Below are 27,772 nucleotides of genomic sequence, written 5' to 3'. Positions count from 1 at the left end.
CTGAAACTAATAATACACTATATATTAATTACATTGAGTTTGAATAAAAATTTTTTTAAATAAATGAAATCATAAAATATTTGTCCTTTTGTGTCTGGCTCGGCTGTTCTCTTTCAAATAACTCACTGTAAAATACATTTACATTTTATGCATGCTTTGTGTTTGTGCTGTGATTCAAAGTAAAACATTTCAGAAAAGAAAAAAGTAGCGGTGCAAACTGGAACAGAATGTTTATACACTCTTTCAAAGAGTTTCATTTTGAAATGGAAAAGAGAAATTGGATGCAACTGGAGAGTGATATAGGCTGAGAAGGATGGTTTCATAAGGGCGAGATATTACAGCATATGATGAGACTGGATCCAATGGACAAACAGATGTTTAAGATGTCAAAGGGAGGGACGCCTGGGTGGCTCAGCGGTTGAGTGCCTGCCTTCGGCCCAGGTCGTGATCTCCGGATCCGGGATCCAGTCCTGCATCGGGCTCCCTGCGAGGAGCCTGCTTCTCCTTCTGCCTATGTCTCTGCCTCTCTCTCTCTCTCTCTCTCTCTCTGTGTGTGTGTCTCTCATGAATAAATAAATAAATCTTAAAAAAAAAGATGTCAAAGGGAGAAGGGAGAACTGGAAGAGTGAACAAAGTCCATGAGCAACTGAATGGGAAGGAGACTCTGCATACAAGCAGAAGGATCGGCCTTAGATTGGAGCATGGACAACTTATCCACTACAGTGGAGGAGACTCTAGATACAGGTGGGCTCACCTGGCATCTACATGTAGAAGTACTCATCGGATTGCTTCCATTTTTCTCAGTGAAAGATGAGGCAGGAAGAAATCAGGAGAGTGAACTTCTGGTAAAATATAGGAAGAGGTATACACACACCGAAATCACAAATATGCCATTAGTCAGCATGGTTGTGGGTTTCCCAGAAGACACTTTTAGCCATTCAGGGCAGGCATTCAAGCAAGTACAAACAAATAACACACAACAGATGAGACATCACCGTACCCATACCAGGGTTCACTTGATAAATAATTCTTGTTCATCTACTCTTGGACAAGCCCTCTTCTAGACCCAGGGGTATAAAGATGAACAGACAGAAGAGGTCGCTGAACCCCCAGAGGCCATATTCTAACACAAGGGAGACTTTTATCAGGATTATCTAGTTCACAACAGGCACAATCTTAGTGTACCAGTATGTCAGGGCCATCTCGAGAAGGCTGTGGGCCTCTACGCACCCACCAACATGGCCATGATACTCATGCATAAGAGGAGACCGCTCTATTAGCATCCCCAGACACATGTTTGGACTGTGTTATAAACAGAACTCGAGAAACCAAACTTTGGTGATGTCAAAACAGAGAGGACTATTGGCCCTTGCCCCGTGAGTCACCAGCCCACGTGGGTCTGTCTTGTGGCCACAGTGCCACCACTCCATCTGCCTTAGCTAACAGACCAGCCTGTGAGGTGTGCATATCACTATAATGCCATCGAGGGATAAAGAACAATCTGAATTATGATGTCTGTGTATCACAGAGCAAGAGTTTTAGAAGAGGGGAAGTGAGCGACAGAGTGTGCCCACCAAAGATGTCCAATCCCCCTGGTCTGGAACACTTGGAGTTAGCCAAGCAACGGACGACCAGAGGGGTGGGGGTGGGGCATTCTGTGTGGCACAGTTGAGAAGGCATGGAGGTTTTGTTTCCACTCTCAAGGTAGGGTCTTGCATTTTAGAGTTTGCAGTCCTTCATGATTATATCAGCCTATGATGTCGGAAGGACTTTAGCCAAGGTGCACTGAAGCTGATGCTGTGGAAAGAAGTCACAGAGAAAGGACACTATCTGAAAGATAACAGATCAGAAAGACTGGAAAGGACACAGCCAGAGGCTGTGCCTCTCACAGGTAGACAGTAGCCACCCTTTATGCAGCCAGCAGAGATCTGGAGCTAATGCCTGTGACTGAGGGTCTGTGTGTCAGGGAGAGCTGCTGCTGATGGACGCAGGCCACCCACCATCAGCTGATTCACAATGGCCATATCCATGGCAGCTTCTTTGAGACACTCTGCCTCCTTCTTGTCTTCTCTGCAGAAATACCAAGTGGTTACCTACGAGGCTGGCCAAGTGTTTCAGACTTGGGCTCCCCACATGAAGGACTTGAGGCGGGCACTGGTAGCACCAGGACCTCTGTGTGTCAGGTTGGGGATTTTGTTGCTGTTGGTACTGATTTTCTTGCCAAGCTTGTACTGTGACCCTGGAACTGTATATTACTCTTCTTATGAAACAGTCATCCCCAAGAGTCTGACAGCCAAGGGAAGGGAAGGCCCAGGGGAAAAGGCATCCTATGTACTATTAATGCAGGGCCAGAAACAGGTGATTCACCTGAAGGTGAAGAGAGACTATTTTGTGAGTAACTTTCCAGTCTTCAGCTACCACAGTGGTGTCCTGGGGCAAGAAATGCCTTTCATCTCGCATGACTGTCACTACGAAGGCTACATAGAAGGAGTCCCAGGTTCTTTTGTTTCTCTCAACACCTGTTCGGGCCTCAGGGGCATCCTGATTAGGGAGGGAAAACCCTATGGCATTGAGCCCATGGACACTTCAAAACGGTTTGAACATGTGCTGTACACCATGGCACACCAAGCTCGAGTCTCCTGTAATGTCACTTCCAAAGGCAGCCAAGTGGTGTCCACCAGCCGGCAACAAGGGAGCAGGAAGCCTCGCAGTCTACAGGCACCGTCCTCCTTTTGGTCACACACCAAGTACGTGGAGATGTTTGTCGTGGTCAACCACCAGCGGTTCCAAATGTGGGGCAGTAACGTCAATGAGACAGTCCAGAGAGTAATGGACATCACCGCCCTGGCCAACATCTTCACTAGGGGAATAAACACAGAGGTGGTGTTGGCTGGAATGGAGATCTGGACCGAGGGGGACCTCATAGAAGTCCCAGCGGACTTGCGAGTTACACTCAGGAATTTCAATAGCTGGAGACAGGAGAAGCTGTTCCATCGTGTGGAGCACGATGTTGCCCACATGATCGTTGGACATCATCCTGAAGGGGATGCGGGGCAGGCATTTCTCAATGGTGCCTGTTCGGGAGGCTTTGCAACAGCCGTTGAATCCTTCCATCATGAAGATGTCCTCCTGTTTGCAGCGCTCATGGTCCATGAGCTCGGGCACAACTTGGGTATTCAGCACGACCACTCAGCCTGCATTTGTAAAGATAAACACTTTTGCCTCATGCATGAAAATATCACTAAGGAAAGTGGCTTCAGCAACTGCAGCTCTGACTACTTCTACAAGTTCCTCCGGGAACATAAAGGGGCCTGCCTATTTAACAAGCCTCGGCCCAAAGGTCGCCTGCGTAGGCAAGCCACGTGTGGAAATGGTGTGTTGGACTACAACGAGGAATGTGACTGTGGACCTGACTGTGGTAATAACCTTTGCTGTGACCAAACATGTCGGTTGAAGGAGCAGGCACAGTGTAATGATGGACTATGCTGTTTTAATTGCCAGTTCAGACATAAAGGATTCATGTGTCGCTCTGCTTTGGGAGAGTGTGACCTCCCAGAGTATTGTGATGGTTCTTCTGGTAAATGCCCCACAGACCTCTATAAGCAAGATGGTACACTGTGTGATATAATTCACTATTGCTTTAGAGGCCGGTGTAAGAACCCTGATATTCAGTGCATGGATATATATGGTTCCCCTGCAGTGTCTGCTCCAGAAGACTGTTATATTTCTATGAACAGCAAAGGTAACCGGTTTGGGAACTGTGGCTGTCCTACTGCAGTTGTCCCAAGATATGTTAAGTGCTTTGATGAGAATATATTTTGTGGGAAACTTGTATGTACAAATATTACCCAGGTACCACCAATAAAACCTTACCATACTGTGATCCAGGTAGCTCACAAAGATGACTGGTGTTGGAGCATGGATGCCTACAACATCAGTGATATCCCTGACGATGGAGATGTGCACACTGGCACTCTCTGTGCCCCACACAAAGTCTGCATGAATTACTCTTGCACTGATCATGTCGTGCTCAAGTACGACTGTGAACCAAAAGAAATGTGTAATGGGAGAGGAGTTTGCAACAATTTAAGGCACTGCCATTGTGAGGCTGGCTATGCCCCACCTGACTGCAAAGCTCCAGGAAATGGTGGTAGTGTGGACAGTGGCCCTCCTGGCAACCTAGATGATGGAATTCCACGTGAAGATAAAAGAAAAAGTCGTAGTTTTGATCGTGGTAATTTTGGTAAAGGTGGTGAGAATGCAGATGAAAGCCAAAGCCTTGGCAACTTACTGTACATATTTCCCTTATTTCTTGTAGCAATATTTTTAAGTCTGATTATTGCTGCCAGTGTTGGGGCTAGAAAGGAGATATCACAGTGCTCACAAGAGGCTCTAGAAGAAACTGAAGAAGTAACTGTACAAGAAGAAGTAGGCAGATTAGAGGAAGATGTAGAGGGAAAAAATGAGTAGTGATAGGAAGAAGTCTAATATAGCAAATACCAGAATACTTGGTGGAATGCAGGTTCAGAACATGAAGTCCACACTGATGGTTGCAATGGCCCTATAAATAGGGACTCTATAGTTTGTAGACATGTACATCTGGGCAAGGAGGGCTTTTCTCATTCAATTTAGTCATGGATTATATATACATATATCTAAAATATTTTGTTAAAGTATTTTAATACTTTCATTATCACATTTTATTAAACATTTAATTTAAACTTTTCTCATGAAACATTCAGATCAATATCTTATGTTAGTAGGCCTAATTTTGAGATACCTGATGTTTAGAGAATGTCATCTTCCATCTACTATGCGGACATACAGATAATATGTCCACACATATATGTCCCTATATATATTGGGGTCCCAGGTTTTTCACCTCATTCATAACTACACATTACATTGTTTCTATGTTGGTTGTTCTAATTGCTCTGTGAAGTGTATCCATGAAATGAAAAGATTTTAAATTAAAAAGTAAATAAATATCTCTTTTCAAATGAAACATCACTTCAGGCTTTATGTGGCCTGTGATCTGGGTCTCCTTCCATTTTGTGGTTCTCCATTTAATTCAGGTTGGTATGATCACCCTGGTTCGGGGTGAAAGAGGCAGGGATGGGGAAAAAGGACAAGAGGTGACCTTGACTGGTGCTCATTTTACATTTTTCTATTTTCTATTTTAATTTTGTTTAAACCTCAATTCCTTTTCTAAGTTAAATACTGTTGAGAGAATGTCTGAAAGGTACAGAGATTTGGAAGGTAGTTATTTAAAAAGACATAACAAGGGAGTGTTATGGCTTAGCAGTTCAGTGCCTGCTTTCGGTCCAGGGCCTGATCCTGGAATCCCGGGATCGAGTCCCACGCTGGGCTCCCAGCATGGAGCCTAATTCTCCCTCTGCCTGCCTGTCTCTCTCTCTCTCTCTCTCTCTCTCTCTCTCTATGTCTATCATGAAAAAATAAATAAATAAAATCTTAAAAAAAAAGACATAACAAGCACCTATATAACATTATCCATTGGTACAAGGAATTAAACACTTCACATTTGTTGTCTTAATTTTATCCTCCCATCTGTCCTCTGAGACCTCCATCTTCTAAAAGAGGAAACAGACCCCAAAGAGTTCTGCTCTAGAGTTAGCAACAGGTGGAACCTGTGTCTTGCCCAATGTACAACTGAATCTACATTCCCCACTGCTTCATGAGCCCTTCCTTCAATTAAAAAGAAAAAAGGTGACCACTTTAAAGACAATCGATATGTCCTTTATGTGCCCAGGACATGGCTTCTTCCTCAGTGACTCTGAGGAAACTAAAGCCATACCAGATGGGTGCTTGATCACTATCGTGAACCTACCAGACTGTGTACTTGTTACCAATGAAAGTGCCTTTCCCCCTATTACGTCCTGACGTCATGGAGTGTCAGGTTTTATCTTATTCAGCTCTGAGGTCCCAGCTCACTGTAGGTGCTCAGTAAATGTTGACCACGTGAAGGACTTTAAAATAGGAGGGTAACTTCTATGAATGCCACTTGCCAAAACCTTGCTCGGGTGCAGTGTTGCTTCAGGTTGAGTGTTCTGAGTCTCGGGGAAGTTCCTGAGCATCAGTCCCTGATGATACACTTGCTGAGTCCCTCTTCTAATGCCTGACACACATGCGCAGAAGAGAACAGAAAAAAAAAATTCCGTTAAGACGTGATTTCTGCCTTCAAGAAGCTTCTGTTAATTACTTTTGCTGGAACAAAACTAAACTTCAGGGCAAAATCCAAACTCAGGACTTCGTTATGTAAGATTCCAGGTCATGGGATTTGCTGCTAACCAAATCTCAGCGTGTTTTGTGCCAGAAGATCAGGATGCATGGTGAAAAGACACCATTAGTTGGTAGTCAGCCGAGAGTTGTGACGACAAGGACGACAAGGGTGAAACTGAGTAAGTGAAGGTCTCCACTTGTAAACTTACACATGTGATTTGGGACTTTTGAAAAAGATGTGGAGGATTTCTGCTGAGAAGCACTTCAGTGGAGAGCAGGAGGGGTGACTTTCCTAACTGCACATGTGATGGTGACTATGTTAAGAGTTAAAAAGCATCACATATTTTTACTAGCTTCTCAAGCATAAGGGAATCATGATTTAGATAGGGGGTAATTATGCTTAGCTAATTTAATGGTGTTCTTTAAAGACCAAAAGTCAGATAGATAATTGGGAAACTATCAGTAAAACCTATTTAAACTCCACAACATGAATACCTGGGTGGCTCAGTCAGTTAAGCATCTGCCCTCGGCTCAGGTCATGATCTTGGGTCCTGGGATCCCAGCCCCTGGTTGGACTCCCTGCTCAGCGAGGAGTCTGCTTCTCTGTCTTCCTCTGCCTCCACCCCTACGCTACCCGCACTCACCCTCTCTCTCTCTCTCTCTCTCTCTCATTAGTAAATGGAATATATATATATATATATATATATATATATATATATATATATTTTAGTAAATGGAATCTTAAAAAAAAAACCCAAACCAAAAAATTTCACAATATTTACATCAAACTTTACAAAAATTTAGCAAATATGCAAGTTGTAAGTTGAATAAACTTTTTTAGTTGCTGTCCTATGACTGCAAGATGAGGTTGAAGGCAGGAAACAAAGGTCAGGACAGGCTATTTGAATGAAGTTCCTCTAAAAAAGTGATAGAAAATTGGACGTATTTATAAACTGTCAGATGAATCTATTTTTTAAAGATTTTATTGATTTATTTGAGAGAGAGAGAGAGGAAGGAGAGAGAGCACAAGCAGGGGGAGCGGCAGAGGGAGAGGTAAAAGCAGGCTCCCTGTTGAGCAGGAAGCCTGATGCGGGGCCCAATCCCAGGACCCTGAGATCATGACTTGAGCCAAAGGCAGATGCTCAACCGACTGAGCCACCCAGGCACCCGTGTCAGGTAGATCTTAAAGTGTGTGGAAACCCTAAATCTCAGGGATTGAAGGTTGAAGTTCTTTAGCATATGCTATGGCAGGGAGGAGACCAATTTTAGTGTGGGCACAAGAAGGGAGGTAGGGTAACTTGGGTTCCAGGTTCAGCGTTCTGCATTTTGTGTGACTGCTTCTACAAAGCACACTCTTTTGTCTGATCCTCCGCCCCCCCACCCCATTACGTTTGGGGTATTCTGAGGCGTTCTTGCTTCCTTGTTCCAATAACCTGTGTGAGTAGTCACTAATGACTCAGCCAGCTGCACCTAAGAGATTCTGACAGTGACTCCTTGCCGTCCTTTGCCCCGCCTTCCCTGAGTGGTTATTGTCCTCTCTCTGCTCCCTAAGGCTGGTGGAGACCGAGGCCCTTCCCTTAGTTTCCCAAAGCACAGCCAAGTCCAGGCTCTAGATTTTTATCCAGGTTTAGAGGGAACAAAGGGAAACTACAGTGTGGAAAATAAAGTATTTGGCTGTGGCCAATATTAAAGTTCTTGGAGTCCAGACGTCTTGCCCCTCCCTCGGAGACTTGGACAGGTCCTCTCTTTCTTTGGACGTCCCCAACGTGACATCTTTCCTTGTCCATGCAGGAGTACTTTGGGAATGTCCTCAAAACTTGGAGCCAAACACCAACCTCCCTTCTGGGGCTCAGTTGAAGGAAAGTAAAAGATTTATGTTAAATACAGGTGACCTCATCAACCCCATAGGGGTGCAGTTCTGCACTAAATAAAGTTTTGCACTCATCACCAAAAATTTTTTTCATCTGCAAAATTTCTTGACACCATGTTAAAAGTTAAAATTAAAACTTAATGGTATTTACAAACTTCAGAATTTTAGTGTTTCCTTTGGGCAAATATGCTCACTGAAATGTTTTCTCAAAACCAAGAGCAGACTTCCTTCAAGAATGTTTGCAAAGTGCCGACTCTTTAAAATTACTATTGCCCCTGCTTCTGGACATAAGGCTTTAAAACTTCTTGGACCAGGGAAGAATGGGGGGAGAAAAAGGTCCAATACCACTTTTGTTATTTAATATAATTATGGCAGTCTTACATGAGGAGGTCATGTGTAAGGACATGTATGAGGACCAAGAAGGCATTGGATTAGTTTGTGAGGCAGAAAGCCATGGGTGAGTCTTCCCACAGTTAGAAAACAATTTTCCAAATACTTACAAAGGAAACATCGGAGGCGGAATTATGACCAAGTGTTTGCAAACAAATGCCTGTTTTACTGCTGGAAACTACCTAACCGGGCTCTCTAGTGACCTTCCTGAGGTTCTCCAGACACCGACTGTGTCACCACAGCCTGGAGTTCAGGAACGTCCACTGCTCTCTCGTTATCTAGGGTAGTAAACCTGGTGAGGCATTAAAGGGCTCTGACAACTGGGTCCTCCTGTCCACTTCCAGCCATTATCTCCTATGACTTTTGAAAACAAGCATGTCCTCATTTCTCCTATTCGTATGTCTGACAGGGAGGACCTGTGTTCTCGCTATATGCCATGGCCACTTGTCCCTCTGGGCTTTTGATTCTATCAAATGACCTTACTCTTCCCTATGCTCACTTGGTTCAACCTTCCCAGCTCCAGCGAGGCTCTTGAAATTGCTCCAGCATACCTTTCTCTACTTTTTTGAAGGACACATGGGTTCTCTTTGAGAATACTCACGGAAAGAACCTATAGGGCAGTCAGTCTGAAACAGACCATCAAGGGATTGTTTTCTACAGAACAAGGGAGCATCCATCATCCTTGTCCTTGAGTGAAATGACTGGGTGACGGGCACTGAGGAGGGCACTTGATGGGATGAGCACTGGGTGTTATACTCTATGTTGGCAAACCGAACTTCTACATATATATATATATATATATATATATATATATATATATATATTCAATATTCATATTGAATATACAATATTCAATATTGTATATATATATTTTTAAAAAGAAATCTCCAATTAGTACGTTGAAAGTGAGAAATGTGTGTACCCACGCAACATGTTCTCAGAACCTCAAAGTCTGAAGGTACTCATGCTTTGGTGGAGAAATGGAAAGAAAGCTTCTCAAGACACAGGAGGAGTGAGCTGCGAAGCCACAACTTTTCTTCTAGTAATGCATTTTTGGTCACCTACTAATCACGAACTAGGTGTGAGTGCAAACAGTTTCCCATGAAAAAGGGAAATAATAAAAGGCACAGTGTCAGTGCCAGGGGACGGGAGAGAAGGCTCTCCCTCATGCTTATCCACCTAAAGCCCTCCTTTAGGGTTCCCCAGGTAAGGTAGGTCATCAGGAAACTACGGAAATGCAAACAAAGATGCCAAATAAAGCAAAGGCTACCAATTAATCCTATGCTTTGGAAAAATGACAGTGGATCCCAACTTTGAGGTAACTGATGTGTCATGGTTTAAGGGAAGCCTACAGACAGGAATCTCTTTATAAAACTGTTGCAACAAAAAGATGCCAGTACATTAGATCTCCCAGCTATTCAGGGGAACTCTATTGCAGAATTTACATTTTTATGTAACAATGCATATATATATATATATATATATATATATGTATACACACACACATATATATATAAAAGAAACACTTGGTTATATTCACAATTTTTTCCAAAACAGATACAATTTTTAATCATCTTTATTGTCGCGTTAGCTGTTTTTATGACCAATGTCAATGTCTAGTAGTGTTTTACAAAACAATTAAAGCGTAAGAGGAAACAATCAGCTACCTTTCCTAAACACCGTGAGAGCTCTTTTCTTCTCCTTGGATGATGCTAAGAGCATGAATGGTGTGTAAGCTTGGAGTCATGTGTTCTGATAGCCCAAAAAATCCTGCCAGAAAGGATTTTCTGAGAGCAAACAACCTTATTTAAAAGAAGAAAGTCACCTTTCTTCTGATTGAGGGGGCTTTCATATTCCCTGTCTCTAAATCCCAGGCGTTACTTTCTGGCTGATTGGTCTTAGACATCGAACTCCACTTCCTTGGGCCTAGGTTTCTGCTTCAGTAAGATGGCCACGCTAAGGATGCCCCTCACATAGTGGGTTGAGAGATTAAGTTAGGTAATGCCTGTGCTCGTATCAGGTGCACTGCTTGGCTTACAGCGGGTGCCCACATAAACACTGAGAAGATCTAAAGTCACCTGTGTCTATGGATGTCAGATTGTATGAATTCTATGTTGTTCAGCAATGGTAAGATCTATCACTACCTAGTCGTAATACTGAATTTCCTTTATACCAATGGCATTCTGGCCTATCATACACATGGGCATTTGCAAACATGTTTCTACTTCCCCTACTGAATTGAAAATCTCTGGGGTTGAGGAGGAGTAAGATTTGATTGATGTGGCAATCACTGCCTCGGGCCCAGTTACGGGTAAGACTGGTAAGGGCTTTATTCTCTTCCTTAGAGCCCCTCTCAAGAACCATGGTGGCATTGAAAGCAACGCTGCTGTTTGGGTCCTAAGTCAAGATTCTAGTTTCCTCCCTCTTCTGACTGTACCTTTAATCCTGAACGTGCAAATGGCTCAGGAGAGGTCAATTTGCACATTTGAGGCTTGCCGCCCAACCTTGATGCCTTTTTACAGAGTCTAATTTGACTATGAAACTGACACATGTCACCTTGTCTCATTCACTCACTCATTCATTCATTCATTCATTCATTCCACCACTATCGAGTCCTTACCTATGAACTATTGAAATAGTACTAGGGACATGGTAGAAAATAAGACAAAGCCTCTGATCCCATGAAAGTTAAAAAAAAAAAATCACAAACCTGGCAGAAACAAAAAGATAACTGTATGATGTGCCAGGGTATAATACGTGTGTGATGGAAAAGAATGGAGCACTGCAAGGGGAACAAGAGTGATGTTAGGGTGGAGTGCTATTTGAAGGCCATGGTCAGAGAAGGGGAAGAGCAGACCAGGGAGAGGGAAGTCTAAGTGGAAAAGTCCTGAGACGGGAACATGCTTGGCAATGTCTGAAGAACAGCCAAGAGGTCAGCATCATCTGGACAGAGTGGGCATCGTGTGTAGCAGTTGAGGGCTGTGAGTGGAGACAGGTCACATGAAGACTTGGTAAGGATCGTAAAGGAATTATGTTTCTATCTCAGTGGAGATGGGAAACACGGGAGGGCTTTAGCAAAGGAGTGACCAGAGCTGAGAAGTACTGAAGGATCACTCCATCTGCTACATGATCAATGAACAGGCAGGGGTAGGGCGATGGGCCATTGCATAAATAGAGAATCCTTAGAGACCTTGTGATCTGTCAAGTGGGAGATGTTGGAAGCATTGAGGAGGGTGGCTGAAGTGGTAGTGGTGAGAAGAAGCTAGATTCTGGGTACACTGTGAGGTAGAGCTCAAAGGGTTGCTGACAGAGCAGATGTAGAGTGTGAGAGAAAGGCGGCAAAGAAGGATGACTCCAGTGGCTCTGACCTGAGCAACTGCAAGGACAGAACTACCATTTACTGAGGTGCAGATGAGTGTGGAAAGAGCAGGCGTTGGACATGGTTAGTTTGAGATGCCTGTTAAACACCTATGTGGGCATGCTGGCTAGGCAGCAAGTTGACTGAGTCTGGAATTCAGGAGAGAAGTCAGCCACAGATGTCTATTTGAGAGTTGCCAGTCTGGAGATGATATCCAAGCCACGGGATTGGTTGACACTGCCTAGGGAGCAGAGTGAGCAGCTAGAGAAAGGAACAGACCTGAGGGCTGGGTGAGGATGTAGCTCCAGGGTGTTTCACGTGTAAGTGTTGATAAGATTGAGGGCTCAGGAAAGAAGTGGGAGAAGGAGTGGCTGGTATGGTATCACCAAGAGAGTGTTGTCCTGAAAACCAAGAAAGGAAAGTGTTTTTAGAAGAGCGTTACACTACAGACTCAGTCCCAACAGCAAATTCTCTTGGCTCTACTTTCAACACATACCCAGGCTGTGACCTCTTATCTCCACTGCCCCCGACCCCCCACTGTCCAGCACACGGCCAGCCAACATCAACTCCCTCTTCTCTTCGCCAACCACATAAGTCTCTAACTGGTCTCTCTGCTTCCACCCTGGCTCTCCCAACAGCCTATTTTCTACCCAGCAGGCAGAGTGATTATTTTAAAAGGTAAGTCAGAACATACTGATCATCTTTTAAGTGCTGCCAATAGGTCCACGGTGAGGACTGAGTGTTGATCATTTGATTTGACAACAGAGACATATCCATTGGTATCCTGGAGCAGAGCAGTTTGGATGGATGGGTGGGAATGAAACTTATTCTACTGGCATCAAAAGGTAAAGGATGAGTCAAGCAAACATCTCTGAGGGTGTTCAGTGTCATCAGTATTCAGAGAAATAGAGATTGTATAGCTACAAAGAGATGTCACTACACACCCACAAGACTGGCTGTATGAAACGGAAAATTCCAAGTATTGCTATGGAGCAGTGGAAGGTCTCCTAAACTGCTTCAGGAACATAAAGTGGCATGCCACTTTGAAATAGCACTCTTAATTTTCCAGTTAAATTTATTTTCTCAAGTACCCTATAACAGCTCTTTGACTCTTAGCCCTATACACTTCTGTTTATTTGCATCATGTTACTGGACAATAATGGTCAGAGAAGCACTCTTCATAGTATTTGAAAAGAAAATAACCCTGTGTTCACTGATCCACAGTAGAGTGTTGTGACTGATCCACACAGAGAAAGACAGGGGTAGAACAACATGGAAAGGAATGAACTATGGTGGCCCCCAAGAGAGTAAGTGTAAACTTAAATACCATGTGGAACAAAAGAGGCCACATCGCATTCGTATGAATTCATAGGAAGTTAAGAGGTAAAATGGGAAACGTTTCCAAAATGTTAAAATAAGGTCCTCTAGAAACTCCCTCCTCCACATGAGCAGTTACGACACAGGCAAATAGAGTCAAAGTCCACTTTTTGGAAGTATGGAAATTAATCAAAGACAAGGAACCATGTGAAGCTTGTTTGTTCAAACACAGAAACAGTAAAACAGCTGAATCTTGCTTGATAAGAGCAGCAAGCTACGGGAAGTTTTAGTTGCCCTAGTCCCGTATCCCACTTCCTCAGGCCCTCACTATCCTTGAAAAACAGCATCATAGCTACTCGGGTAGCTGTGAAAACAGGCAGCCTAGCACCCAGTGGACCGGGCAGAACAGTTTGAAGCCCCCCAAAAGCTTGGGGGCCATCGAACTGTCAGTAATTTTACGTCTAGCAGTTGCCCAGAAAATCCCCATTCACAGGACGTGCCTTGCTATAAACTCTTAGAAGAAAACATAAGGCAAAAGTGTCATGGCACTGGATTTGGCCAAGATCCTTCTGATGCACGACACCAAATGTGCAGGCAACAGAAAATAGACAAAACAGGCTTCAACAAAACTTTAAAAATTTTGTGCATCAAAAAACACTATCAACACAGTAAAAAGGCTACCCACAGAACAGGAGAATATATTTGCAAATCAAGTGTCTGATAAGGGACTAATACACAGAGACACTCCTACAACTCAACAACAACAAAATAACCTGATTAAAAATATGGGCAAAGGACTCAAGGAGACACGGCTGCAAAGAGGATACACAAATGACCCATGAGCAGCACTTAAAAAGATGCTCACCGTCACTCATCATTAGGGAAATGCAAATCAAAACTACAGTGAGACACCACCACCCACCCATAAAGATGGCTTCTGTCAAAAAAAAAAAAAAAAAAACCAGGAAATAACATGTCCCGTGTCGGAGAGGACATGGAGGAAACTGGAGCCCATGTGTGCTGCTGCTGAAAATGAAAAATGGTACAGCTGCTGTGGAATACGGTGTCACGATTCCTCACAAGATCAAAAATAGACTTGTCATAAGAAACAGCAATTCCAATTCTGGGTATACACCCAAAAGAACTGAAAGCAGGGTCTTGAAGAGATATTTGCATGTCCATGTTCACAGCAGCACTATTCACAATAGCTGAAACATGGAAGCAACCTAAGTGTCCATTGATGGATGATGAACAGATAAGCAAAATGAGGCATATACATACAATGAAACATTGCTCACCTTTAGAAAGAAAAGAAATCTGACACGTGCCACAACACAGATGAACCTTTAGGACATCACGCGGAACAAAATGAGCCAGTCCCCAAAAGAAGTATCTTGTAGGATTCCACTTAGGGAGGCACTCATAGTAGTCACAGTCATAGAGATAGAAAGTAGAATGGTGGTTCTTACGGGTACGGGCTGAAGGCAAGGAGGCAATGGGGATTTACAGCTTAATGACTATAGAGTGTCAGTTATAAGTTATAAGAGGAAAAGGAGTCCTGGGGATTGGTAGTGGTGACGGTAGCACAACATTAAGAATCTATCTAATGCCACTGAACTGTGCACTTAAAAACGGCGACGATGGTAAGTTTTATGCTATGTGTGTTTCAACCCAATAAAAAAGAAAATAGGGAGAACAAAAATGAAATACTTCTTCATTCTGAGAGAAACACTAGCACTGGGAAAGTGAAAAGACAGCCCACAGGATGGGAGAAAATATTAGCAGATCATGTATCTGATAGGGACTAGTACCCCAAAAATATTAAGAACCCTTATAACTCAACAAGAAAAAGACACCCAATTTTAAAAGGGTACAGGATGTGAATAGACGTTTCTCCAAAGAAGAAATAAAGAATCAGTAAGACTGTGAAAGGATGTGCAATATCATGAATTACCAGAAAAGTGCACATCAAAACTATAATGAGATACCCCTTTATATGCGCTGGGATGGCTAAAACAAAAAGACAGGCAAGTATCAAATGTCGGTGAGGATGTGGAGAAGTTGGAATCCTCATTCACCGCTGGCAGGAATGTGAAATTACGAGGCTGCTTCAGAAAACAGTTGGGCAGTTCCTCAAAAGGCCAAACATAGAGTTAACACATGACTGAGCAATTCCACTCCCAAGTACCTACCCAAGGGAAATGAAAACATATGTCCAAGCAAAAACTTTTTTTTTTTAAATTTATTTATTTACGATAGTCACAGAGGGGGGCGGGCAGTGACACAGGCAGAGGGAGAAACAGGCTCCATGCACCGGGAGCCCGATGTGGGATTCGATCCCGGGTCTCCAGGATCGCGCCCTGGGCCAAAGGCAGGCGCCAAACCGCTGCGCCACCCAGGGATCCCTCCAAGCAAAAACTTGTACTCAAACTTCCACGGCATATTATTCACAATAGCCAAAAAGTGGAAACAACCAAAATGGTCGACTGCTGGATCAAAAAAATAAAAATAACATGTGGTTCATTCATTCATTCAAAAAGAATCTATTATTTGGCCCCAAGGAAATGAGGTACTGGCACATGCTACACAGCTCATCCTTGAAAACATATGATGTGAAATAAGGCAGTCACAGAAGACTATGACATGTAGGAGTGCATTGCTATGAAATACCTGGAACAGACAAAGTCCTAGAGCTAGAAAGTACACTGGTGATGGCCAGGGGCTCGGGGAGGGGAGAATGAAGAGGGACTGGTAATGAACATGAGAATTTTCTTGAGAGGGTGGGGAAAAGCTTCTAAAATCGACCGATGTGATGGTTACATAATTCCCAGAACATGCTACAAACCACTGACCTGGACTCTTGGTATGTGAATTGTATCTCAACAAAGGTGTACTGTTGACAAGCTAAAATAAAAGTACACAATTACACTGGCGTGCATATTTAGGAAGCAAGGCACTTTTTTAAAAAGTGAGAAAGTAGTTACCATAAGAGACAGGATCATGATTATCTCTGAAGCAGGAGGCTTTGTGACTGGCAATGGCACACAGGTGATTTCTACGGAGAAATTGATGATTACTGCACTGGTGCTGCACATATACAGCTGTTTTGCTCCCTCAGTAAAATATACATAACATAAAACTAACCATCCTGGCCATTTTTAAGTGTACAGGTCGGTGGCATTATGTACATTCACACTGTTGTGTGGTCATCAGCACCATCCATTTCCAGAACCTGTCATCATCCCAAACTGAAACTCTGTACCCATTAGACAATAACTTCCCCGTTACTCTTTCCCCCAGCTCTATTCTAGTAGAGCTCTATTCTACTCTGCCTCCATGAACTTGACTATTTGAGGAACCTCATCCAAAGGAAATCACAGAGGAGGAGGAGTTAAGATGGCAGAGGAGTAGGGGACCTTAATTTTTGTCTGGTCCCTGGAATTCAGCTAGATAGTTACCAAATCATTCTGAACACCTGCAAAATCAACCAGAGATCTGAGAAAAGAATTGCTGCAATTCTACAAACAGAAAAGTGACCACTTTTTGGAAGGTAAGAGGTGAGGAGACGTGATCCGGGGCAATACATGGGAAGATATAGGGCAGAGGGGTGGGAACTTGCGTGAGGAGGCTACCGCAAAGTATTATGAGCAGTAGAGCACAAAATCAGAACTTTTAGAAGTCTGCTACAATAGAGGACACCCCTGGCTTGAGGGTGCTCAGGTGGAGAAGCAGGGTGGAAAACCAGGTCGGACAGCATGGCCTCAGGATCCCCAGGGTCACCAGAAGAACGGAGGCGCCTGAGTGTGGCAGAGTTTCCAGGCATGGGAGCTCGGAAGCTGGCTGAAAGCAGCGAGTCCAGGAGCTGGCTTTCTGCTGTGTGTTGTCATAAACTGTGAACTGCTGCACGGTCCTACTATTGTGCCCTGGGCAGGGGCCCAGCAAAAGGCGGAAGCTGGGCCAGACACCCCCGCCCCTTTCTTGGGAGGAACGGTGTGGGTCTGTGCCATGGGAGTCCATGACATTTGGAGACTCAAAACTGGGTCATGTGCCTGAGATAAAACAGTCGGTCACAGGCTGGGTGAACAAAGAGTTCAGATGAAAACCAGGGAGACAAGAGTGATTGACTGCTTTTCTGTGAGGGCTCACTGAAGAGCGGGGGGTGCGAACTTCAGGCTAGAGATCAGTTTGCCACCATTTTCTACCGCCCCCCCCCCTGCCCCCGCCATAGCTCCTGAAAGCCTTTGGGAGCAAAACAGAGTCACATAGTGTAATCCAGAGTTGCTTATGCTGAGCCCAGCCCCCTGGTAAGGGGGGTGCAATTCTACCCAGGCAAGGACACCTGAGAATCAGTGCAATAGGCCCCTCCCCCAGAAGACCAGCAGGAACAACTCATTAGCACCAAGTTTACCGATCATAGAGATTGCAAAAGTTCAGCTTTTGCGGAAAACAGGATATATCATTCATGGTTTTAAAAAATTATTCTTTAATCTTTTGCTTTTATTGTTTTTCAGCTAGTTTCTTATTTTTTCAATTCTCTGTTCAATTCTTTAAAATTTTTTTAATACATACATTTTTAATTTTTGTTTTCCTTTCATTGTATTTTACTGTATTTTGGAGCCTGTATGTATAAACATATATACTTATATGTTTTCCTTTCTTTCCTATTTTGAGATCTAGTTTCTCTTAACAAACAAGCCAAAACATACCCAGGATCTAGTTTATTGTTTTGTTTGTTTTACTTCTTGTTTGATTTCTTATTTCGTTTTGTTTCTGTTTTCTTCTGGTTAGTCCTGTTTGTATTTTCTGGTGCTGCTGTTGTTATTTTTGTCTTTCTCTCTCTTTCTTCTATTCTTTTTGGACATAATTTTGAGATGGAGAAACTCACTCACCCCAAAAGAAAGGACAGGAGAAAGTACTACTTGCTGCCAGGGATTTAATCAATATGGATATAAGTAAGATGTTGCAGTGAAATTCAAGACAATGATTATTAAGAAATATGCTTGGAAAAAAAGCATAGAAGACAGCAGAGAATCCCTTATTGTAGAAATAAAATAATTAAAATCTAATCGGGTGAATATAAAAAATGCTATTACTGAGATGCAGTTAAAAAGAGAAGGTCTCACAGCCTGGATAAACAAGGCAGAAGAGAGTGTCAGTGATATAGAAGATCAAATGATGGAAAACAAGGAAGCTGAGAAAAAGAGAGAAACTAGTACTGGATCACAAAGGGAGACTTTGAGAAATCAGTGATACCACAGAGTGAAATAATGTTCAAATAATACGGGTCCCAGAAGATGAAGGGGGGCAGGAGGCTTATTTGAACAAATTACAGCTGAGAACTTCCCTAATCTGGGGAAGGAAACAGGCATTCAAGTCCAGGAGGCACAGAGAACCCCCCTCAAAATCAATAAAATAGGTCAACACCCCAACACAGAATAGTGAAGCTTGCAAATTTCAGAGATAAAGAGAAAATCCTGAAAGTAGCCTGAGACAAGAGGTCTTTAACCTATAAGGGTAGAAACATAAGGCTGGCAACAGACTTGTCCACAGAGACCTGGCAGATCAGAAAGGACTGGCATGATATATTCAATGTGCTAAAGGGGGAAAAAATGCAGCCCAGAATACTTTATCCAGCAAAGCTGCCATTCAGAATAGAAGGAGAGATAAAAAGTTTCCAGGACAAAGAAAAATTAAAAGAATTCATGAACACTAAACCAGCCCCACAAGAAATATTAAAGGGGATCCTTTGAGTGAAAAGAGAGCCCCAAAGTAACAAAGCTCAGGAAGGAACAGAGATAATCTACAGAAACAGCAGTGTTACAGGTAATACAATGGCACTAAATTCATATCTTACAATAGTTACTCTGAACATAATGCTCCAACCAAAAGACACAGGGTATCAGATTGGATTAAAAAAAAAAAAACAACAAGACTCATCTTGCTGTCTACAAGAGACTCATTTTAGACCCCCAAAACAGGGGATCCCTGGGTGGCGCAGCGGTTTGGCGCCTGCCTTTGGCCCAGGGCCCGATCCTGGAGACCCGGGATCGAATCCCACATCAGGCTCCTGGTGCGTGGAGCCTGCTTCTCCCTCTGCCTGTGTCTCTGCCTCTCTCTCTCTCTCTCTGTGTGACTATCATAAATAAAAAAAAAAATAGACCGAAAAACACCTCCAGATTGAAAGTGAGGGGGTGGAGAACCACTTGTCATGCTAGTGGACATCAAAAGAAAGCTGGAGTGGCAATCTTTCTATCAGACGAACTAGATATTAATAAGAGATGAAGAAGGACATGATATAATAAAAAGGTCTATCCAACAAGAAGATCTAGCAATTATAAACGTTTATGCCTCTACCTTGGGGGCAACCCACTATATAAACCAATTAATAACAAAATTAAAGAAACATGTTGACAATAGTAGCAGACTTTAATACCCCACTCATGGCAATGGACAGATAATCTGAGCAGAAGATCAATAAGGGAACAAGGGCTCTGGATGACACCGTGGACCAGATGGACTTCACAGATATATTCAGAGCATTTTTTTCTTCTTTAGGTTTTATTTATTTGGGAGAGGGACAGAGAGACAGAGACAGACAGACAGAGACAGAGACAGAGAGAGAGCACATGAGTGGGACGGAGGTGGGGGAGGAGCAGAGGGAGAAGCAGATCCTCAACTGAGCAGGGAGCCTGCTGCGGAGCTCGATCCCAGGACCCCGAGATCATGACCTGAGCTGAAAAGAGCTACTTAACCGACTGAGCCTATTCAGAGCATTTCATCCTAAAGCAAGAGAATGGACATTCTTCTCAAGTGCACATGGAACATTCTCTAGAAGAGATAGATCATACACTGGGTCACAAATCAGATCTCAACTGGCACAAAAAATTGAGCTCACACCATGCATATTTTCAGAACACGATGCTTTAAAACTTGAGTTCAATCACAAGAGAAAATTTGGAAGGGACACAAATACATGGAGGTTAAAGAGCATCCTACTAAAGAATGAATGGGTCAACCAGGAAATTAAAGAAGAATTTAAAAAATACATGGAAAGAAATGAAAATGGAAACACAATAGTTAAGAATCTTTGGGCTGCAGCAAAGGCAGCCCTAAGAGGGAAGTATATAGCAATACAGGCACCTTCCTCAAGAAACAAGAAATGTCTCAAATACACAGCCTGAACATACACATAAAGGAGCTGGAAACAGAACAGCAAATAAAGCATAAATCCAGCAGGAGAAGAGAAATAATAAAGATGAGAGTAGAAATCAATGACATAGAAATAAAAAAACAACAACAGTAGAACAGATCACAAGGAAACTAGGAGCTGGTTCTTTGAAAGAATTAATATGATCGACAAACCCCTAGCCAGATTTATCAAAATGGAAAGAGGCCTTCCTCCCAAACAAACAAAATCATGACTGAAAGAGGAGAGACCACAACCAATACTGGAGAAGTACAAGCAATTATAAGAGAATATTATGAGCAATTATATGGCAACAAATTAGGCAATCTGGAGGAAACAGATGCATTCCTAGAAACACATAAACTACCAAAACTGAAACAGGAAGAAATAGAAAACCTGAACAGACCCACAACCAGCAAAGAAATTGAAGCAGTAATCAAAAACCTCCCAACAGACAAGAGTCCAGGGCCAGATGGCCTCCCAGGGGAATTCTACCAAACTTTTCTTTTCTTTTACTCTTTAAAGATTTTTGGCTTATTTATTCATCACACGCACATACACACACACACACACAGAGAGAGAGAGCAGAGAGAGAGTGAGAGAGAGAGAGAGGGAAGCAGAGACATAGGCAGAGGGAGAAGCACATCGGCACGCCCGATGTGGGACTCGATCCCAGGACCCTGGGATCATGACCTGAGCCAAAGACAGATGCTCAACCAACCACTGAGCCACCCAGGCGCCACTCCACCAAACATTTACAGAATAATTAATTCCTTTTCTTCTGAAGCTGTTTCAAAAAGATAGACATGAAAGGACTTCCAAACTCATTCCACGAGGCCAGCAATACCTTGAACTCAAAGCCAGACAAAGACCCCACCAAAAAGGAGAATTACAGACCAATATCCCTGACGAATATGGATGCAAAAATTCTCTCCTAGATACTAGCTAATAGGATCCAAGAGTACATTAAAAGAATTATTCACCATGACCAAGTGAGATTTGTTCCTGGGATGCAAGGGTGGTTCAACATTTATTTTTATTTTTATTTTTTTAAAGATTTTATTTATTTATTCATGAGAGACACAGAGAGAAAAAGAGGCACAGACACAGGCAGAGGGAGAAGCAGGCTCCATGCAGGGAGCCCAACGTGGGACTCATCCCAGTTCTCCGGGATCATACCCTGGGCTGAAGGTGGCGCTAAACTGCTGAGCCACCCGGGCTGCCCTCAACATTTATTTTTAACAACAGCTTTTAACACCAGCTTTGTTGATATATAACTCACACTGGACAGCCACATGCAGAAGAATGAAACAGGACCACTTTCTTACACCATACACAAAAATAAACTCAAAATCAATGAAAGACCTAAATGTGTGGCAGATATCCATCAAAATCCTAGAGAAGAACACAGGCAGCAATCTCTTTGACCTCAGCTGCAGCAACTTCTTGCTAGACACGTCTTCAAAGGCAAGGGAAACAAAAGCAAAAATGAACTGTTGAGATTTCATCAAGATAAAAAGCTTTTGCACAGCAAAGGAAACAGCAAAACTAAAAGGCAACCTATGGAACAGGAGAAGATATTTACAATTGACATATCAGATAAAGGGCTAATATCCGAAGTCTATAAAGAACTTTCAAACTCCAATACCCCCGAACCAAAAACTGCAGTCAAGAAATGGGCAGAAGACATGAATAGACATTTCCCAAAGAAGACGTACAAATGGCTAATAGGCAGGTAAAAACAAAACAAAACAAAACAAAACAAAACAAAACAAAACAAAAACCTCAACATCACTCGGCATCAGGGAAACACAAATCAAAACCACAATGGGATACCACCTCCCAGCTGGTCAGAATGGCTAAAATTAACAACTCAGGAAACAGCAGATGTTGGCGAGATGCGGAGAAAGAAGAACCCTCTCACACTGTGGGTGGGAATGAAAACTGGTGTAGCTGCTCTGGAACACAGTGTGGAGGTTCCTCAAAAAGTCAAAAATCAAGCTACCCTACAACCCAGCAATGGCACTACTAGGTATTTATGCAAAGGCTACAAACATAGTGGTCCAAGGGGGCATCTGGACCCCAATGTTTACAGCAGCAATGTCCATAGTAGCTAAACTATGGAACAAGCCCAGATGTTCACTGACAGATGAATGGATAAAGAAGACGTGGTGTGTGGACACACACCCCCACACACCCACACACAGATGGAATACTATTCATCCATCTAAAAGAATGAAATCTTGCCATTTGGAATGACGTGGATGAAACTAGAGGGTATTATGCTAAGTGAAATAAGAGTCAGAGAAAGACAAATACAAGATCTGACTCCTATGTGGAATTTAAGAAACCAAACAGATGGACACAGGAGAAAGGAAGGAAAAATAAAATAAGATGGAAACAGAGAGGGAGACAAACCATAAGAGACTCGACTATAGGAAACAAACTGAGGGTTGCTGGAGGGGAGGTGGGCTGGGCAGGGGGGACCGGGTAACTGGGTGATGGGCCGGCCGTAAGGAGGGCACCTGATGGAATGAGCACTGGGTGTTATATACGCAACTGCTGAATCCCTAAATTCTGTCTCTGAAACTAATAATACACTATATATTAATTACATTGAGTTTGAATAAAAATTTTTTTAAATAAATGAAATCATAAAATATTTGTCCTTTTGTGTCTGGCTCGGCTGTTCTCTTTCAAATAACTCACTGTAAAATACATTTACATTTTATGCATGCTTTGTGTTTGTGCTGTGATTCAAAGTAAAACATTTCAGAAAAGAAAAAAGTAGCGGTGCAAACTGGAACAGAATGTTTATACACTCTTTCAAAGAGTTTCATTTTGAAATGGAAAAGAGAAATTGGATGCAACTGGAGAGTGATATAGGCTGAGAAGGATGGTTTCATAAGGGCGAGATATTACAGCATATGATGAGACTGGATCCAATGGACAAACAGATGTTTAAGATGTCAAAGGGAGGGACGCCTGGGTGGCTCAGCGGTTGAGTGCCTGCCTTCGGCCCAGGTCGTGATCTCCGGATCCGGGATCCAGTCCTGCATCGGGCTCCCTGCGAGGAGCCTGCTTCTCCTTCTGCCTATGTCTCTGCCTCTCTCTCTCTCTCTCTCTCTCTCTCTGTGTGTGTGTCTCTCATGAATAAATAAATAAATCTTAAAAAAAAAGATGTCAAAGGGAGAAGGGAGAACTGGAAGAGTGAACAAAGTCCATGAGCAACTGAATGGGAAGGAGACTCTGCATACAAGCAGAAGGATCGGCCTTAGATTGGAGCATGGACAACTTATCCACTACAGTGGAGGAGACTCTAGATACAGGTGGGCTCACCTGGCATCTACATGTAGAAGTACTCATCGGATTGCTTCCATTTTTCTCAGTGAAAGATGAGGCAGGAAGAAATCAGGAGAGTGAACTTCTGGTAAAATATAGGAAGAGGTATACACACACCGAAATCACAAATATGCCATTAGTCAGCATGGTTGTGGGTTTCCCAGAAGACACTTTTAGCCATTCAGGGCAGGCATTCAAGCAAGTACAAACAAATAACACACAACAGATGAGACATCACCGTACCCATACCAGGGTTCACTTGATAAATAATTCTTGTTCATCTACTCTTGGACAAGCCCTCTTCTAGACCCAGGGGTATAAAGATGAACAGACAGAAGAGGTCGCTGAACCCCCAGAGGCCATATTCTAACACAAGGGAGACTTTTATCAGGATTATCTAGTTCACAACAGGCACAATCTTAGTGTACCAGTATGTCAGGGCCATCTCGAGAAGGCTGTGGGCCTCTACGCACCCACCAACATGGCCATGATACTCATGCATAAGAGGAGACCGCTCTATTAGCATCCCCAGACACATGTTTGGACTGTGTTATAAACAGAACTCGAGAAACCAAACTTTGGTGATGTCAAAACAGAGAGGACTATTGGCCCTTGCCCCGTGAGTCACCAGCCCACGTGGGTCTGTCTTGTGGCCACAGTGCCACCACTCCATCTGCCTTAGCTAACAGACCAGCCTGTGAGGTGTGCATATCACTATAATGCCATCGAGGGATAAAGAACAATCTGAATTATGATGTCTGTGTATCACAGAGCAAGAGTTTTAGAAGAGGGGAAGTGAGCGACAGAGTGTGCCCACCAAAGATGTCCAATCCCCCTGGTCTGGAACACTTGGAGTTAGCCAAGCAACGGACGACCAGAGGGGTGGGGGTGGGGCATTCTGTGTGGCACAGTTGAGAAGGCATGGAGGTTTTGTTTCCACTCTCAAGGTAGGGTCTTGCATTTTAGAGTTTGCAGTCCTTCATGATTATATCAGCCTATGATGTCGGAAGGACTTTAGCCAAGGTGCACTGAAGCTGATGCTGTGGAAAGAAGTCACAGAGAAAGGACACTATCTGAAAGATAACAGATCAGAAAGACTGGAAAGGACACAGCCAGAGGCTGTGCCTCTCACAGGTAGACAGTAGCCACCCTTTATGCAGCCAGCAGAGATCTGGAGCTAATGCCTGTGACTGAGGGTCTGTGTGTCAGGGAGAGCTGCTGCTGATGGACGCAGGCCACCCACCATCAGCTGATTCACAATGGCCATATCCATGGCAGCTTCTTTGAGACACTCTGCCTCCTTCTTGTCTTCTCTGCAGAAATACCAAGTGGTTACCTACGAGGCTGGCCAAGTGTTTCAGACTTGGGCTCCCCACATGAAGGACTTGAGGCGGGCACTGGTAGCACCAGGACCTCTGTGTGTCAGGTTGGGGATTTTGTTGCTGTTGGTACTGATTTTCTTGCCAAGCTTGTACTGTGACCCTGGAACTGTATATTACTCTTCTTATGAAACAGTCATCCCCAAGAGTCTGACAGCCAAGGGAAGGGAAGGCCCAGGGGAAAAGGCATCCTATGTACTATTAATGCAGGGCCAGAAACAGGTGATTCACCTGAAGGTGAAGAGAGACTATTTTGTGAGTAACTTTCCAGTCTTCAGCTACCACAGTGGTGTCCTGGGGCAAGAAATGCCTTTCATCTCGCATGACTGTCACTACGAAGGCTACATAGAAGGAGTCCCAGGTTCTTTTGTTTCTCTCAACACCTGTTCGGGCCTCAGGGGCATCCTGATTAGGGAGGGAAAACCCTATGGCATTGAGCCCATGGACACTTCAAAACGGTTTGAACATGTGCTGTACACCATGGCACACCAAGCTCGAGTCTCCTGTAATGTCACTTCCAAAGGCAGCCAAGTGGTGTCCACCAGCCGGCAACAAGGGAGCAGGAAGCCTCGCAGTCTACAGGCACCGTCCTCCTTTTGGTCACACACCAAGTACGTGGAGATGTTTGTCGTGGTCAACCACCAGCGGTTCCAAATGTGGGGCAGTAACGTCAATGAGACAGTCCAGAGAGTAATGGACATCACCGCCCTGGCCAACATCTTCACTAGGGGAATAAACACAGAGGTGGTGTTGGCTGGAATGGAGATCTGGACCGAGGGGGACCTCATAGAAGTCCCAGCGGACTTGCGAGTTACACTCAGGAATTTCAATAGCTGGAGACAGGAGAAGCTGTTCCATCGTGTGGAGCACGATGTTGCCCACATGATCGTTGGACATCATCCTGAAGGGGATGCGGGGCAGGCATTTCTCAATGGTGCCTGTTCGGGAGGCTTTGCAACAGCCGTTGAATCCTTCCATCATGAAGATGTCCTCCTGTTTGCAGCGCTCATGGTCCATGAGCTCGGGCACAACTTGGGTATTCAGCACGACCACTCAGCCTGCATTTGTAAAGATAAACACTTTTGCCTCATGCATGAAAATATCACTAAGGAAAGTGGCTTCAGCAACTGCAGCTCTGACTACTTCTACAAGTTCCTCTGGGAACATAAAGGGGCCTGCCTATTTAACAAGCCTCGGCCCAAAGGTCGCCTGCGTAGGCAAGCCACGTGTGGAAATGGTGTGTTGGAGGAGAATGAACAGTGTGATTGTGGACCTGACTGTGGTAATAACCTTTGCTGTGACCCAACATGTCAGCTGAAGCCAAAAGCAAAGTGTAGTCATGGACCCTGCTGTAATGATACATGTGATTATGCAGAACAGGGACTGATGTGTCGCTCTGCTTTGGGAGAGTGTGACCTCCCAGAGTATTGTGATGGTATCTCTGACAGATGCCCCACTAACACATACAAGCAAGATGGTACATCTTGTCAAAGAGTTCACTATTGTGTTCAGGGTCAGTGTAAGACTCTCGATTTTCAATGTGTAAGTGTTTTTGGGTACCCTGCAAGGTCTGCCCCAGAAGACTGTTACATTTCCATGAACACTAAAGGGGATCGGTTTGGAAACTGTGGCCTTCCCACTTCAGATAGCCAACAATATGTTAAGTGCACAGATGAAAACATATATTGCGGGAAAGTTATATGTACAAATATTAAAAATATGCCAGATATCAAACCCATGCATACAATGGTCCAGGTCCCTTATAGAGACGACTGGTGTTGGAGCATGGATGCTTATAATGTTACCGATATCCCTGATGATGGTTACGTGGAAATTGGCACTCTTTGTGCCCCAGAAAAAATTTGTATTAATTTCTCCTGTGTTGATTATGCTGTGCTCAACTATGACTGTGAACCAAAAGAAATGTGTAATGGGAGAGGAGTTTGCAACAATTTAAAGCACTGCCATTGTGAGGCTGGCTATGCCCCACCTAACTGCAAAACTATAGGAACTGGGGGTAGTGTGGATAGTGGCTCTCCTGCTGTAGTAAAGGGACCTGAAACCACTACCACTGTTGAAAAACGTGAGGATGGTTTCTTAGACCAAATTATCATATCAGCTTTGGTATTTTCCTTCCTAATATTATTAGTCCTAATTATTTGTATCATTATCATTTGTAAACGTGCAAGAGGAGCTCCTCCAGAGCCCACAGAAAAGGGTCCAGAAGAGGCTGCAGTAAAGCCCCCAGAAGCAGAGCCTGAAATGGCTGTTCCAGAAGAGGTAGTGGAAGAGGAAAGGCAAGAAGAGGAAGAAGAGGAAGAGGAAGAGGAAGAAGAAGAGGAGGAAGAGGAAGAGGAAGAGGAAGAGGAAGAGGAAGAGGAAGAGGAAGAGGAGGAAGAATCCGAGCCTTAAGAGAAGTAGTGGGAGAAAGAAGCCAAATATGTCAGACATCTCAAGCACTGAATGGGAATGAGAGGCTCAGGGAAGTAAAGATGAAGTTGGAATGACAGCTCCAGTGGCTCTGACTAGAAATACAGTCTATAAAAATATACTAATGTAGGAGGAGGGATTCACCACTCACTTTTTTTTTACTCATTTTAGTATGTAAGGTTTTATTTATTTAATATATTAAATATTCTACTACTTTTTACTTTTCCACATTTCATTTGAACTCTTCACATGCATCTGTA

General features: G+C 43.6%; 2 protein-coding genes across 2 annotated transcripts; both read left to right on the top strand.

The window, feature by feature from the left end:
- Positions 1–2,028: 2,028 nt before the first annotated feature.
- On the top strand, positions 2,029–14,282 carry LOC129508083 (disintegrin and metalloproteinase domain-containing protein 1a-like). Its single transcript, XM_055322990.1, has 2 exons — positions 2,029–4,469; position 14,282. Coding segments are annotated over exons 1-2 (2,442 nt in total).
- A 10,680-nt stretch (positions 14,283–24,962) lies between these two features.
- On the top strand, positions 24,963–27,494 carry LOC129508324 (disintegrin and metalloproteinase domain-containing protein 1a-like). The gene is made up of 2 exons (XM_055323278.1): positions 24,963–27,362; positions 27,408–27,494. The coding sequence occupies exons 1-2, from the start codon at positions 24,963–24,965 to the stop codon at positions 27,492–27,494; spliced, it is 2,487 nt and encodes an 828-aa protein (XP_055179253.1).
- Positions 27,495–27,772: the final 278 nt, after the last annotated feature.

The sequence above is a fragment of the Nyctereutes procyonoides genome, unplaced genomic scaffold (genome assembly GCF_905146905.1).
Source record: "Nyctereutes procyonoides isolate TBG_1078 unplaced genomic scaffold, NYPRO_anot_genome, whole genome shotgun sequence".
Classification (NCBI taxonomy): domain Eukaryota; kingdom Metazoa; phylum Chordata; class Mammalia; order Carnivora; family Canidae; genus Nyctereutes; species Nyctereutes procyonoides.
This window is presented reverse-complemented; position numbering and strand designations above follow the sequence as displayed.